The sequence below is a fragment of the Falco biarmicus genome, chromosome 6 (assembly GCF_023638135.1).
Source record: "Falco biarmicus isolate bFalBia1 chromosome 6, bFalBia1.pri, whole genome shotgun sequence".
NCBI classification, from domain to species: Eukaryota; Metazoa; Chordata; class Aves; order Falconiformes; family Falconidae; genus Falco; species Falco biarmicus.
The window spans coordinates 45,665,240-45,680,217 of record NC_079293.1 but is presented as its reverse complement, the minus strand read 5'-3'; the positions used below and the strand labels follow the sequence as shown (position 1 = coordinate 45,680,217).

General features: G+C 39.6%; 1 protein-coding gene across 4 annotated transcripts in view; it reads right to left on the bottom strand.

The window, feature by feature from the left end:
* MTHFD1L (methylenetetrahydrofolate dehydrogenase (NADP+ dependent) 1 like) overlaps nucleotides 1–14,978 on the bottom strand; it is a 157,295-nt gene that overhangs the window by 109,027 nt on the left and 33,290 nt on the right. For all 4 annotated transcript variants that reach the window (XM_056344078.1, XM_056344076.1, XM_056344077.1 and 1 more), the window contains exons 12-17: nucleotides 11,122–11,258; nucleotides 9,815–9,861; nucleotides 7,460–7,567; nucleotides 6,487–6,561; nucleotides 3,523–3,625; nucleotides 47–123 (exon numbers count right to left, since the gene is read on the bottom strand). In XM_056344078.1, coding sequence (XP_056200053.1) covers nucleotides 47–123; nucleotides 3,523–3,625; nucleotides 6,487–6,561; nucleotides 7,460–7,567; nucleotides 9,815–9,861; nucleotides 11,122–11,258 — 547 coding nt within the window. The remainder of the gene's footprint in view (nucleotides 1–46; nucleotides 124–3,522; nucleotides 3,626–6,486; nucleotides 6,562–7,459; nucleotides 7,568–9,814; nucleotides 9,862–11,121; nucleotides 11,259–14,978) is intronic.

Below are 14,978 nucleotides of genomic sequence, written 5' to 3'. Positions count from 1 at the left end.
GAGCAATGTCTGTCCAGAATGAGATATATTAACTACCTTTACATACCTGACGGACAAATCCTTTCTCTGTATTTGCCTGCCCAACTGTTATTTTGCGCAGGAATCTGTCATTCGTATCCACCACTGAAATAAGGGAATAGCAAAAGCAAAACATGTTAGTAAGAATGCAGGGATCTGGGTTTTTCCAGGCATACCTGTTTTTATACATGTAAGATTCAGCTGTTTGAACAGTGTAACCAGACAACCACGCTCCTGCATATTAGCATTAACACTGACTTGGTTTCTCACTTTTAGCTGATACCATTAGATGACAGGTTAAAATAACGCAAATAAAATTTCTCAGTATAGTAATTGAAGCTAACAGATTCTTAATATTCTAACATACAAATTAAAATTTTACCTACATAAGAAAAATCTGTCTTAGTAGATGCATTGCACCTCAAACCTACTTAAAATCATTTGATTCATCATTGACTTGTTAAGAATTGATTGTAAGACTGCATGATGTAGGTTAAACTTGGTCTGTTTCTCTTTTAAAGGATGATTATGTTGTCAGATTGGTTCTTCCAGACAAGTCACTTCCATGCACATCACAGTAACTAACTCCACATTCAGCTGCACAGTATTCAAAGGAAGTTTTTTTTTCAACTGCCAAGATCAACCATCTGCTATTTAACACAACTTCAATTTCAGATAATTGTACTTCTAACCTGGAAACACTTTTGGTATTGCAAGGGCATGTCCAAACCATCCTGTGGAATTGCTAACTTCACTAACAATCACCGCAAGCCAAGTGCTCCAATTCTTCACTGACAACACTCAACATCAATCGGGCCTTGGTAGGAACCACAAGGAAGGACTGAGAATAATCGAAGCACTCTCTCATCTGCTGAGAACTGATCATGATGTTTCTTAGGGGCAAACATTAGGATGATGTTTCGGTTTGTTAGAAAATGAGACTGAACTCCAAGACCTCTCCTTCCCAGGAATGACATTCCCTACAGAATGCAAAAATAGGCTCCCTCTTTCTTATGGGCTCTTTAGCCCTACAGATGTTTCATTTTTCACCAACCGTAAAAGAAAGGGTGGAAGGCACGCTTTATCTATGCTTTATCAGTTCAGCCTGTAGCTTGGCAATTAAGTCAATCTTCTGGTAGATGTATATTTGAACCCTGTTCATTTAGAACCTCTGGAGAAGCTGTCTGTACTGAAGATCAGTGAAATCACCTCTTACCACTTTTCCTGCTGCTTTTGGAGATTAACAAGTTTATCTGTACAGAAAAGGATGAGGTAACTGCCCAAGAACAAGAGGGACTTCGAATCTCAATCCTACACAACTCCAGTTTGGGGCTGTGAATGAGCTGGGAGAAAAGCACTTCCCCCTTCTTGGGCATTTCTCATGGGGCTGTTGTAAACACCATACGTGCCTTCTTCCCACTACATAGTATTTAGGTTGCTAATTTCTTCAGGAATTCCATTTAAGGGATGGTGCACCACAGATCTGGCTAAGTCATTTTGGTTTCTATTTATATATATTCATACTCAAATACTACAGTATTGGCAGAAATTGCAGAACGGAGCCTGGTACATGGAAGCAGTATCCTCACACCAAGCTGTGGTACCATATGCCACTGTGAAGCCATATGTCAAGTTGATCTCTCAAGCACAAACTTACCCCTTCTCCTCCTAGGAGGCTTAGTCTCACAAGCAGCTTTAAGCAGACCTAAATGTCTTTCCTGCCTACCCAAGCACTGCTGACAGCAGGAACAAGCCTTTCCACCAGCCTGGACAGCCAGTGGGCTGATTTTTATCTGGCCCTTCCTAGTGAAACCATGTAACCTGAACATCCTTACCATGAAATTATAACTACCCCAGCAACTCTTTCTGGTCACTGAAATACACTGGCTTTCTCACCAGGGTCAGAATTCATTCTCTAGGAAGATTCCAATAGCTGCATTTACAAGTAGTAAAAAAAGAAATAATTGTTTTTGCTACAAAAGCAATTTTTCCTTCTCTAAACTTTCCCTCTTCCTTACCCAAAGTAATGCTTCAGGAAAGTTTAGGGTCAACCAAGTGTTAGGTTTAATCTATGTATTTCCTAATCCTCTAGAGAGATAAACAGGATCTGAATACCAGGGGAAGGGTAAGCACAGGGAAGCTTTCCCTCTTTTCAGTATGTTGTACCTGTTCAAGTTAGTATAAGACGACAATGAACTTTAAGCTTGTGACACTTTTAAGGAAATGGCTCCTGACTAAAATTAAACTTTCAGACAATTGGATAGCTTTCTCTTCTGCCCTACAAATTCCCTGGTATGTAACAAGCTTCACAGACATACGGATTGCAGAAACAGTTCCAAATAAAACATTTTCCAAGTTATCTAAAACATTCCTAAACTAATTTTTTTTTCTGAAATGTTTAAGATATGTACACCATATACAGTTGTGTAGAATAGAAGTTTCATTAACATTGTTGAGATGAATTAAATAACTCACTTGAGGTTAACAGCTGTTGAGTAATGCCTCCTCCCAAACTGGTGCTGATAAAAATGATGAGTCATATTACACTAAATATTTATATTACTAATTCAGCCTAATATAGGTCTCTTCCAGACACACTGTGTGTGCATCTCATGCCACATCCCCCACTATTACCTTCAGAAAAATATCCCAAGTTTGAGATGACATGCACACAGAGGGCACGGTAAGGCATGGCCAAGAATTCTCATTTCTCAACAGATTCACCTTATTTCTCTGGGCATCACAATACATTCCATTTAACAATGATTTTGACCTAATAACTTTGGTGTTTGAGAACTTAGGAAGAAAATAAAATCCAATGGAATTTAGCTCAAAACTTTGCTATGCAGAGTTCACTTGCTTAAAAAACAAAGACAGAGATACAGATATTGAAGTAAACACTGAAATTTAACCCAGCACTAGAACTCGAAAATGCAGAGGGGAGTTGTCTAAGGGTGTGAGAGTGGATATTGGCTTGCTTGGCATGCATAATTGAAACTGTACCACGTCTTTCACCTCTTCTTCCTAACAAAGCAAACAAGACATTTTAAAAATAGGAAAAATACATAATCCCCGTGGCCTACTTAGTCTCTGAGCTACCCTGACTGCTGAGCTGTGGAGGATCAGGGACCAAGATCAAGTAGAGTCAGTACAAATAACCTAAAACCCACAGTTAAGAAAAGAATGGATAAGATTTGTAAAATGCATGGAAAAGCCACTTTCATATGTATTATCTAATGTGATGAAGACAAGGGATACGCTTAAACTGTCAGAGCAATCTACCTTTCAGAAAATTAGCGAAGTCTCTTGAGTTACTGCAGATATTTGAGCAAGTTTAGAGGAACATACTACACCCAGATTTGTTATGCACCCACATTTCCCACTTGCAAAGGGTTGTTCTTAAAGTCAGAGTGCAGAAACAGCTCTGATTCAGGTAAAATTAAGCAAATTGGGAGATAAATTATGATTAAATTCAAGCTCAAGTGAGGCTTTCTGACTGCATACCTCTCTGCCATGTTATGGTAGATGGGTCAATATCAAGGCGCACAAATTTGCTGATCTCCTCTTCTGTTAAAGTCCCAGGATCAGTCTTGTTTATTCCCAGCCTCTACACAAAAACAAGTTAAAGAAAGGCAGTGAAGTGGCTTTTTTGCTTCAAAAGTTATAGCACTTTGGCTTATCACCCTCACTTTCAGCAAACATTTTGAAAAAAGCATGTCAGCACCAAAACTATTAAAAAAAGAAGCACATAGGAAAAATCTGTAACTAAGACAGGGGCAAAAGTAGATGGAGAAATGAAACTAAAACCAGAACAAATACTCATAGGCCATTAAATTAACAGACTTTTTCTTAGACAGAAGAAACTCTTAATGTAAACCAAAGAGGAAATTAAACAATATCGGTTACTAATAAAAAGATAATTGCTTGCTCTAGTTTGTGGAAATCTTTGAAACACCCATGTATTGTCTTGTGTGAATCATCCTTGAATAAAATAAGAACTTCTGCTTTAAGAGCCCACCATCCATAAACTCAATCAATTATAATGAAATAGCCAGTACCTCCTGGCTTTTCAAGATTCACTACTTCAGCACCAGCAAACCTTTTTTAGGTGAATCTACATAAAGATGGATCAGAAAATTGTGTTTAAAAAATGTAGTCTTAAAAAAGAAAAAAAATCTTAAATTTCTCTAGCATTAGAAATCATTCCTCAGTGAATTAACCAACATACTTATACTTCAGTATTAAAAACTAAGCAATCTACAAGCGTACAAATAATGTTTCAAAGACCTACCACAGTTACTTCCTTATTTAAATCAAGTTATTTCTAGAAGGCTGGGACGTTCTTTTGAGAGTATTAAAACTGTTTTTGTGATGCTCCTTTCTGAGGATCAGTCTCTCAGACTGTGAGGAACACCTTCAAATCCAGAAGCAGGCACAGGGGCATTTCCCACTGTACTGAGACGGGCAAAAAGTTGTTGAGAACAGCTTGCAGGTTTTGATACTTGGTACCCTAAGATATTTCACCCCAGTTTTAATGAAGAAAGGCTATGGCCTCATCTGGCAGTCCTGTATTAATATTTTTCTAATCTGTTGGCCAATTTTAATCCAATTTGATATAGTTTCTTACAAATTCTATGAAAATAGTCAGATTAAGATAGGAGCAAAAACCTACTAGCATCTCTGCTGGGGGATGGCAGTCAGAGTTCAGTGCTCGTTCGTCCTGCTTGGTGTATCAGGCATACACCCACATTTTTGCAGAACATTATGCCCAGAGCATTTTTCCACAGAGGGTTGACAGAAAAATTTTCAGCCATTTTTATAACACTCAACTGCTGCAAGGAGGGCTGGGCACTGGGACTGCAAAAGCAGCAGCCTATCTCCCAGGGTCCCAACAATGTCTATAGTGGATCTAGGCAACAAGAAAAAAGCTGACTGATCTGGATGCAGATGGAAGGAAGTAAGACAACAGAGCTGATGTGGAAAAGGAGACAAAGAAAAGACTAGGATAGAAGTAGTTAAACAAAGGAGGTAAGGTAAGGAGGTTTTAGGCTAGTAATTTTACTGGGGAAAAAAAAGAAAAAAGCAGAGGAGCAGGGGAATGAGAAAGGTAGCTTCTGTTGTCAGACAGAAAGTTTGGAAAAACTATATTTGCATGGGACCTACTGTAATTACAACACCAAACCACACACGTAAGGGAGGAGTTTCAATCTTAATAATCCTCTTTTGAAAAAAATGTAACCCCATAGCATAAAGATATTTTTTCACTTTTTATTTTTTAGGTGTAAGGAATCATTATACTAAAAATAATTCTTAGCAAAATAATTCAGTTATATTGGAAATTATGATGCATGTAGTTTAATGCTATAAAGCCAAACTTTTTTTACTGCATTGTAGATCATGTGAAGAGAGAGAAATCCATTTCTAATGCAGAAATAGCTGGTATGTGATGAATAACCAAAACACTCCCGCTCCTCCCCTATCTGGTACCCTCATACAGAGTAAACAAAGACAAAATTAAAATACTCCCAATTTCCGACAGAAAATTCTGTGAGATCTACTCTGCCACACAGTCAAGCAGGAATCATCCATTTTTTTAGTTTACTGGCATTCAAATGAGCAGCACAAATGCATAAAATATTATGAGAACCTTGAGCTCTCCCTGCCCCTGCCTCTCCCCCCCGCCCCCAACCAGAAGCTGGTATTACCTCTATCCTCCTTTCCACCCCCCAGTTCCAAGTGTGCACCTGGCAGCTATCCATTGCTATCCAGTGACTCTGAAACAACACCAGTCAGAACTCAAAAGCCAACAACAAACATGGAACTGGACACAGAAAACTGAAGCTGTTCTTAGAGGTCATATTCAAGGGGTTTACATTCTCCTTCCACTATGCTAGTGGACTGTGTTGCTCTCTATGTATTTGTCAGAATGGCAGCCTCAAATCCAGATACATTATTCATTGCATAGGAAGCTCTTCTGGAAGCATTCAGGAAGCAAGATGGGATGCAAGAATATACTATGCACACAAATGTGCTTCTAGTCCTTGAAGGAAGAACACTGTCAAATTGACAACAATAAAACCCCAGAAGTATATGCTATAATAAACTTTCAAAACCAGAAAATATTGCAAAACCAAAGAATGTGAGCTTTCAAACGTGACTTTACCATAATAGGAAAAGTATTTTAAACACTCTAATATTTCATCAGGAAAGACACAGAATTAAAAAACATTATTGGTTTATTTCAGCAGAAAAGAATAGCAAAAATGTCAGTTATGAAAATAGTATCAGACCCAGACCCTATTACTTCAAGAATGATGTTTTCAGAAAAAAGTCTGGGCTTGGTAAATTCATAAGGGAGGTTTATAGAAACCCAGCCCCATACATCAAATAATTTTAAACAATTTGTCTAAGAGAGTACATTTTATGAAGAGACACTATAATTGAGGAGAGGCTACATTAACAACTTACTCTCAGACGGGCAAACTGAATAGCAGAAAATGCTCTCATGCCATTAACTACTGGAACCAGTCTATTATACAAAGCCTAGAAAAAACACACAAGAAGTTAATGAAAGAAGTCACAACCAGGAACTTGTTAAACAAAAAGCTAAAATTTTTATTTTATTCAGACTGATTTCAGCAAGAATTTCCCAACCATATACGTTGTGGATTAGCAATATAAAAAACACTTGTGAGAAGGTGGTAGGCTTTTGAGCAGTGCCTATGATTTAACAGTCTTAAAACCAGTTACCAAAATAACTGTGTTTCTATGTTACACACACACACACAAAAGTATTACTTTTGAAATTGGGAACCCTTTAAAACTTCAACCAAGGTCCAAATTATTCAGACCATAACTATCATTTGCAAACTGGCCTAAATGCACATTTGTGTCATACCAAGTAAAGGGGATATGACAGCAGTGCTCAGTTTTAACACTGGAGCCAAAAAACCAGGAGACTCCTTCCTTTACTTTCTCCCTTCTCTTTAAAGACTCAAGTTAGCATTTGTGTTAAGGTCACAACAGATTTAGTGAAAGGAAGAGGATCTAGTTTATTTTCCCCACAACCCCTTCTTCTTAAGGTACATCATACCAAACTATACATCAGAAGTGCAATTTTTACTTTAAAAGGAGTATATAAATCATTAGACAAGAATAAGATTTATATATATATATATATGAATCATCTTTTATTAGACTATTTAGTACAGTCTGAAATAGTTGACAGTGTTCTGGGCATAACATCCTTATGATAGTTATTTGCCAGAAAAATATATTCTGTAACCAAAATTTCGCAACGGAACATAGAATGGCTTCAGCAACAGTTTCTGTTCACATGGTGAAAATATAAACAGATTATCAAATTTTTTGCTTTAAAATGCAGTTTATTGAAAAACTGAAAAGAAAAACTGTTATGTGGGTATCAGAAAACGATTCTCACCTTATCAGATTGAGTGTTCTCATGCAAGACCCTTGCATCAATAGCAGCAGCCAGCAAATTATTTGCAGCAGTTATAGCATGAATATCTCCAGTCAAATGAAGATTAAACTAGAAAGTGAAAACAACAAAATCTTTTTACAAGAAACTATTTAACTTGATCTATTAATCTCAGACACATTAGCAGCAACAATCATTGCTATCTCCTTGAGGCTGCAGCTCTGATGCAGCTCTGCACCAGCATAGATGAAATATTATCTGGCTGAAAATACACTGAGCTATATGAGAGGCTTGTTTTCACGTGAATACGTGGTAAACTACCCTTAGTTTACCCAAACCCATGAACATCTTTATTCTTTCCTAAATGATCCAAGAATGAAAAGCCCAGGGCTATGGTTCTACATCAGTAATACTAAATCAGTTTACTGTTGGTATTTACTAATTGACCTGGGCCAAAGGTGCGGATTTCTGCTGAATCCCCTGGAGCACACTGTGCATGCTGGCTTTTGGGGTGTATGCCAGCTCTCTGCTAGCCATGGGAGAACAGCCCGTAGCTGATCAGGCATGAACATTGCTGACATAAAGTTTGTCCAACCAAGTTTCATGGAAAGATCTGAAATCACCAGTTTAGGTTAGATAAGGACTTGTGTTACATAGGTACTGTATTTTTAATACATCTCTGACAGAAGGAGGCAGAAGGTCAGTTGTAATTGCACTGCAGCACTGACTGCGGAGGGGCACCGACCGCAAGTGACACAAGCCCTTGACTCATGTGCAACAGAGGATCAAAACTGTAACTGAGCACTACATTAGGGCTCTTCTTGGACCACCGTGTACTTTGCAGGTGGTACTTCACCAGTTTGGGCCATGGAGTGGTTTCGTTGAGCTATAAATTAGGCTCTTTTGGGGTGAAACCATCACAAATTTTTCCAAACAAGCACTGTGAATGTATACATAAGCTTAGCCACACTCTCCTTATGTGTCCCATTGCCCAGAGAATCTACTTGTGTTTTATACTCCAGAAACCAACACAAAGCCCCTGGGCACAGGGCCAAGCCTGCTGAGGACAAGGGAGGGAGGCTAAGGAAAGCCCCAGGCTGGGTCAACCCAACCAACAAGGAGCCAACCAACAAGAAACACTACACACGACATGGTCTACACTTAATTTCTGTCTTTGACTAGGCCTGTCCACAAACGCATGGATCCCATAGCTTTACATCATGAATATTGTGCTAGGCAAGGGTGCACAGTTCAGTCAGAGTATCGTCATTTTCACAGTAGGAGTGTTTTGAAAGCATGTACCAAGCTGGCTCCTTCCAAAGCCGGCATGTGATCTTCAGAAGCCCTCAAAAGAGAGTTAGGGATGACACTATCTTCAACAGAAATCCATTTACTTGTGAGTAGAGGAAAGCTGTAGATTAATTTAGGGGTAAGAAAACAAATCTCTCACTTTGACAGTGCCAGAGCCCCCTGGGCTCCTCCCTGGCCCAGCGCCCCATGCCAGCCCCGGGGCCCTCAGCCCCTGCCCCAGCGACGCCGCAGCAGGGCCGGTCTCCTGCTCCTCTCAGCCCTGCCCGGCCATGGCGCCCACCGAGCCGGGCCCACGTCCTGGCCTGGCCTCAACCCGTCCCCAGGGCGATGCCCGGGCTGGGGCTGTCCCAGTGCCCCCATCTGCCTGCTCCTGGCCGGGGCTGGGACGGGCCCTGGCTGCCAGGCCCTGCCTGGCCACCCCCATGACCTATTTTTCACAGGAGACTTCTCTGTTTCATCACTGTTATTGAGACAAATCCTCTTCCTTTTACTTAACTAGCAAAAGTTGTGCTATGCACCCCTCTGCAGTATTCTGGGCATGCTTCACACCACCACAAGAGGATCAGCATGGCTACAAACAAGTCCATTTTGCCACACTTAGTGACTTCTGCTAAAAAGAAATATTAAATTTACATTTGAAAAAAGGAATTTCCTCAACCCACCAGTCCTTTGCCTCCCTGCCTTTTTCTACTCCACCAGAAAAGCAATGTTTTCTCATTCACTTTTGCAATAGATACAAATATAAAAGGAAAAAATGAGCAGTAGCCAGCTCTTTGTCTTGTATGTTACATGTGGAAAGCAGGCTTTCTTCTAAGGAAGCATTTGAAGGATAGCCAAGATGTTACAAACATGTACAATATTCGTGCAACATTTGTGTACCCCCAGTCCAGAGCCCCTCCACATCACACAGCAAGCATGTGGAGATGAAAAGGATCACGTGGAGATGGCAAGAACCACTCCAATTCTCCAAGCAGATCATCGCCAACAACAGAGTAACCACCTTGGCCTGCCCACCTCTTCCAGAGGGACAGGGACTTGCTGTCTCACCTCCTCCATGGGAATCACTTGAGCGTATCCACCACCAGCTGCTCCACCTGCACAGGAAAGCACATGGTCACATCAGACTTGCACCAGTTTTGGAAAAAAAACCACCGCCCTTAAACACACAAAGTGAAACATACAGTGTTGATGACACATTTCTCAGCATTTTGGTTTCTATTAGGGGATCAATGATGCAACCAAATAAACAGGATTTCCTTAAACCTCGCTGGCTTTCGTCAGCAGGTAGTACAAAGGGAATTCTTGACTTGAAATGAAAGGCTACACATGATGGCAAAGACTGGCCCAGTCTTTGGCTACGTAAGGGCAACCCTCTTCTCCTGCCCAGACTTAGGACATAGTCATGCACATGCAGCTGTTGGGTGGAAAGATGTAGCAGTCACGAGCAAGAACTGCTTCTGAACAAAACCTTCACACCCTTTCCTGAGTGCTCCTTCCCCATTGCCTCTCAGGGTACAGGCAAACAAGTTCACTGTAGCCTACACACAAGTTGAGTGGAGGGATTAAAACACTCACATGCACCAATCTTGGCTGAGAAGCACCAAGCACCAGCAGCCTTCCATCTGAAATCAAACCTGTTAACTTAAACTTCAGCAAAGCAAAGTAGAGCAGATGGGGAGTGCTTGCCCAGTTAGACACCAATCTCAGCTGAGAAATGGCAAAAAAAAGATTGCATTACTTCCTATCACCATTGAAGACAGGCGTGAACTCTGTCTGGTTCTTACCTGGCTCTCAGGCTCTTAAAGGGTTTCTAGGCAAAAAGGCAGCAGGCCATGATTAAAGGTGACAACTCAGAAGAACAGAAAGAAGAGGTTCAGACCCAGCCAAATGTATGATGCAGACACAGCTGAACCATACAAATAACTGCAAACTTCCTTAGCTTGGATATTTCCAATCAATGTGAGTGGATTTAGGACACCTTCTCAAGTAAGAATTAAATAGTAACAATTAGAGACATCTTTAGAGAGTCTCCATGCAGACGAGCGGCTGGAAGAGTGTGTACTTGCACAAAACTCCTCCTGGCTAACAGATCCCCATGCCTTTCATATGTTTGGGCTTTATCTGCATTATCAATACACATTAAGTACATGAACATAGATCTGAACCTTGCATGGGAAGACATGTGCAAGAAACCTTTATCTGTTAGTCATATATTTATCAAAAAATCCAATATGCTACTATTCAGACAACCGAGTGACGTTAACTAAGGAAATAAAAAAGAAGAAAGAAAAAGAAAAAAAGTAGTATTTACTTTTAATCTGAAAGAGGTCATATAGTCTGCAAATATTATGTACCTTTAACTCCAAAAGTAGGTCCTTGGGAAGGTTGTCTCAGACATGCAAAGGAATTAATGTTAAGGTGTGCAGTAAGCGCCTGAACGAGACCAACTGTGACTGTGCTTTTCCCCTCTCCTAGGGGTGTAGGGGTTATTCTAGCAAAACAAGAAAAAAGATTAATGAAATTCTTTGTTGATGTCAGCCTGGCTAAAGATATCAGAACTTACAGCTTTTGATTTCAATGAAGAATATTTGTACAGCAAATTTCAATAACATTACTTTATCTCCACAAAAATACTGCCACAATGTTAGCCCCTAGCTCAAGCTGGAATGATAATATACATGTGTCTTCTATTTAAGCAATTTAATACGATAGCAGAAAAAGAGAAGATTATTTTTGCAAAAGTTCTAAAAAGATTATATTGAATTTAGACATTTCTACTACAGCACAAATGTCTCACTAGTTTCATTAACAAACCATCCATCAAGATACTCTAGGCATGTATTAATACTTTTCTGTAGTAATGCACGAGAAGTTTTATTCCCACTGTTCACTCTTTGAATGAAATAATAGAATATTTTAAATTAAATAACTAACACTTTCATTTGTAGAGCTCAACTATCCCTCTCCAGCTTCCATGTCATCATAACCCTCAACAATGATAGATTAACTGCTTTTTAAACGGAACAGGACACAGAAGTCACTATATTCAACTGGACATGACATATTTTATACTTTTATTTTGTAATATTTTTGCAGATTTAAGGGTAATGAGGGACAATTCCAATCACGGTCCAACCTCCCATACAAAAGCTCAAAAGTCTCATGCTACAACTTCCACATCTAGACCATGATTGAACCAGGACAGAATTTTAGAAAGACATCCACTATTGAACCAGAGACTCTAACCTCCACTCAAAGACTTTACTCTTGTGCCTTTAATGAAGGGACAATGACAGTTGATTTTACCAACAGACAGCTTCATCAGCCTTCTGTGAATGAGAGATACCTCAGTTTAAGTGATGTCCTCCCTGCTTTCAAGGTCAGCACATTTGTTTATGATCCATGTTAAAAGCTGGGGGCATGGGGGGTTTCTCCTTCTTTTTTTTTCTTCCTTAAAGTATGAACACATCTCATGCCTCCAAAATGCAAATTATTCACTTGAGGCACAGCATTTCTCCTTCTGACTGGCAAAGAAGAAAGCTCCAGTCCTTCTTCTACTCACACCCCTCTCACACAAGTCCTACATTTTGGCTAAGTGTAACTATTCATACCTTTGCTGCCTTCACTACCTGCAGAGAAGTAAGTACCTTAGTGAAGTTGATGTTAAGAACTAACATTCATTCCCAAGAAAATACAAGCATGCACATGTATCCTAGTCAAAAGAGGAACCCTCATCCTATCACCTCTTCAAAACTTGAGCTAAAACATCTAGCTCTAATTAGAAACACTTTTTCCAACTAGTAATGTTTCCAAGATATTACTATCCTCAGATCACAATTAAAATGGCATAAATACATTAGTAAAATTGTAAGATTCAGCTTAGTTCACAGGTTGACAAAGGCCCTTCTTTGTCCCACAAAATATAAACACATTGAAAAACATAACGTCACAAATCTATCTTTTACATCATCATCGGATCCTGGGCTTTTTGTTAAAAAAAGAAGCCATTGTTAGAATGTCTGGAAAATTTTGGGCAATAGGAGGCAAGCCAAATTAATGTCTTCTATACTGTTTTAGGAAAGAGTTTTCCTATTCAGAAAACTAATGTTTTAATTCAAGTTCCAGCGAAAATGGTGTTTAGTACATCTGTAAGAGATTCCCTGAAGTAAGACCTTCAGAAATAGTGTTTTGTCTCCTGATAGCTTTGAACTACTCTTATATGACCATGAAGTACATGGGTTACCTAATTTGAACACTTGTTTTTAGTAAGTTTTTCCCACGTTTATAACATCATGTTTGCCAAACATCAGATTCTAAAGCATCACCAATAACTTACTATCCAGACTATTTCAAGATCACATCTTCCTAGAACCACACTCCCTTGACTTAAAAGGGAATTCACAGATTTTTAGGAAAATATCTACACAGAGCCAACAGAAGGTGGGAGATTTACAGCATATCCTAAGAGAATCCATTTTATCTACTCTTAAAAGTGGGTTTGATCTCTGTTATCTTTTTATCCATACTATATCTTCTTATTTCCTTCTGAAATACTGCAGGAGCACAGAATCCTACTTCATTTCTTTTACTTTCATGTTTGCAGCTCCTAAAAGCCTGGATACCTTTTAATCTCTACATTGTCAGGACAGGGAGCCCTTCTCGTGTTACTGTTGCTACAATCACAGCTTCAGGTTTTCCCACCACTATTTCTGCCATCTCCATTTTGTACCAGGATCTTTACGTTTGTACAAAAATGTTTCTTTCAGAACACCACAGCCAGGTTAACTCACTTTCACTACCAGTTTCATTCTCCTGACTGCTGCTCTAACACTGGTGGCCCCAAACCCATTCAAAACATTATTAGCATGGTTTCTCCCTCCCCCTTGTTATCCTGCTGTGTCATTCACTTTTGTCCATTGCCCTGATCTCATTTACTTGATCCTTTTATTCCTGTGCATTAAAGCCAGATTTAAAGAATATATGAGTAACCTTGAGGTATTACTGCATTCAAAGACTTAACAAGATAGTAACTCTTCAAGCTACTACTTTTTAAAAAAACAATTAACAAAACAAAGAAAACACTAAAAAGCAAATTATTCTGCTATGAAAAAAGACACCTATAACTGGAAGTTACCAGTACAAGGACTTCCCACTAACCCAAAAAACTCAGTGCACAGTAAGCTGCACTGCTAACAGAACAACTTGTATTTGCAGTGCTTCCTGTTGGTGGTTACCTCCATTTTTGAACATCGGACACACATAGTTCACACTCGAGACAGCTCAGACAGAACCATCACCAGGTTATTTATTCAAGTGCAGCTCAAAACACGGCAGAAGGTAACCTGGCATGCACAGCAGCGCAGGAACTCTTTACAACTTTTATGAAACAAGCAAAACCAAAGATGCAGCCTGCTATTCAGTAAAGGAAAGGAAACTGGAATCGACAAATGCACAACCAGAAGGCATGTTGGTGGTTACATGAAGAATAGTATGTACTTGTCACAGAAGAGACACACAATTTGGTGTGCATTACTAAAATGCTCTGGCAACTCAGCTGGCCTATTCTAAAATGGCTATGTAAAATGAGCTAGAAAGCATAGGGAATTTTCCATGAGAAAGACCTTTTCCTGGAGAACAAAAAGAGAAACACAACATTGTTCACTGATATAACTGGGAGGAACTCATCTTGCGTCTACTGCATTTCCAGTACATTGATACTCCGTACCAGCCACATCCCTACTGAGAATGCGGCACTCTGGAAGAACCAGCCTTCCCCAAAGAAGGGGTAAAAATGAACTAGAGCAAGCTTATTTTCACCAGTGTACTCATGCAAACACACAATGGTTTGCAGCAGTAAACAGGTAAGTCTTTGCAAACAGGACCTTGGGTCTATCGTATACACTTTCAATGTGTTCTTCGGATGGCTTTGTTAATTTTAATCTGTTCTCTCCCTTCTGAGAAGCCCTGTGGTCCTTAGGTTTCCTGGAACTAGAGTTAGTCTGCTGAATATCTAAAGGCTAAATATGTCTAAAGGCAGCCGTGATGGAGGAAGAAAACCACCAGTCAGACTTCCATAAGTGGTCTATAGCACTTGGGTGACTCTTCCACGGAACCGCGTCCACTGCAGCAGGTAGAAATAGGTACAAATCCCTGCAAAGTCAAAACCAAGAATCTGACTTTTCAGTCTCTTTCCATCTAACAGAATTAAAAA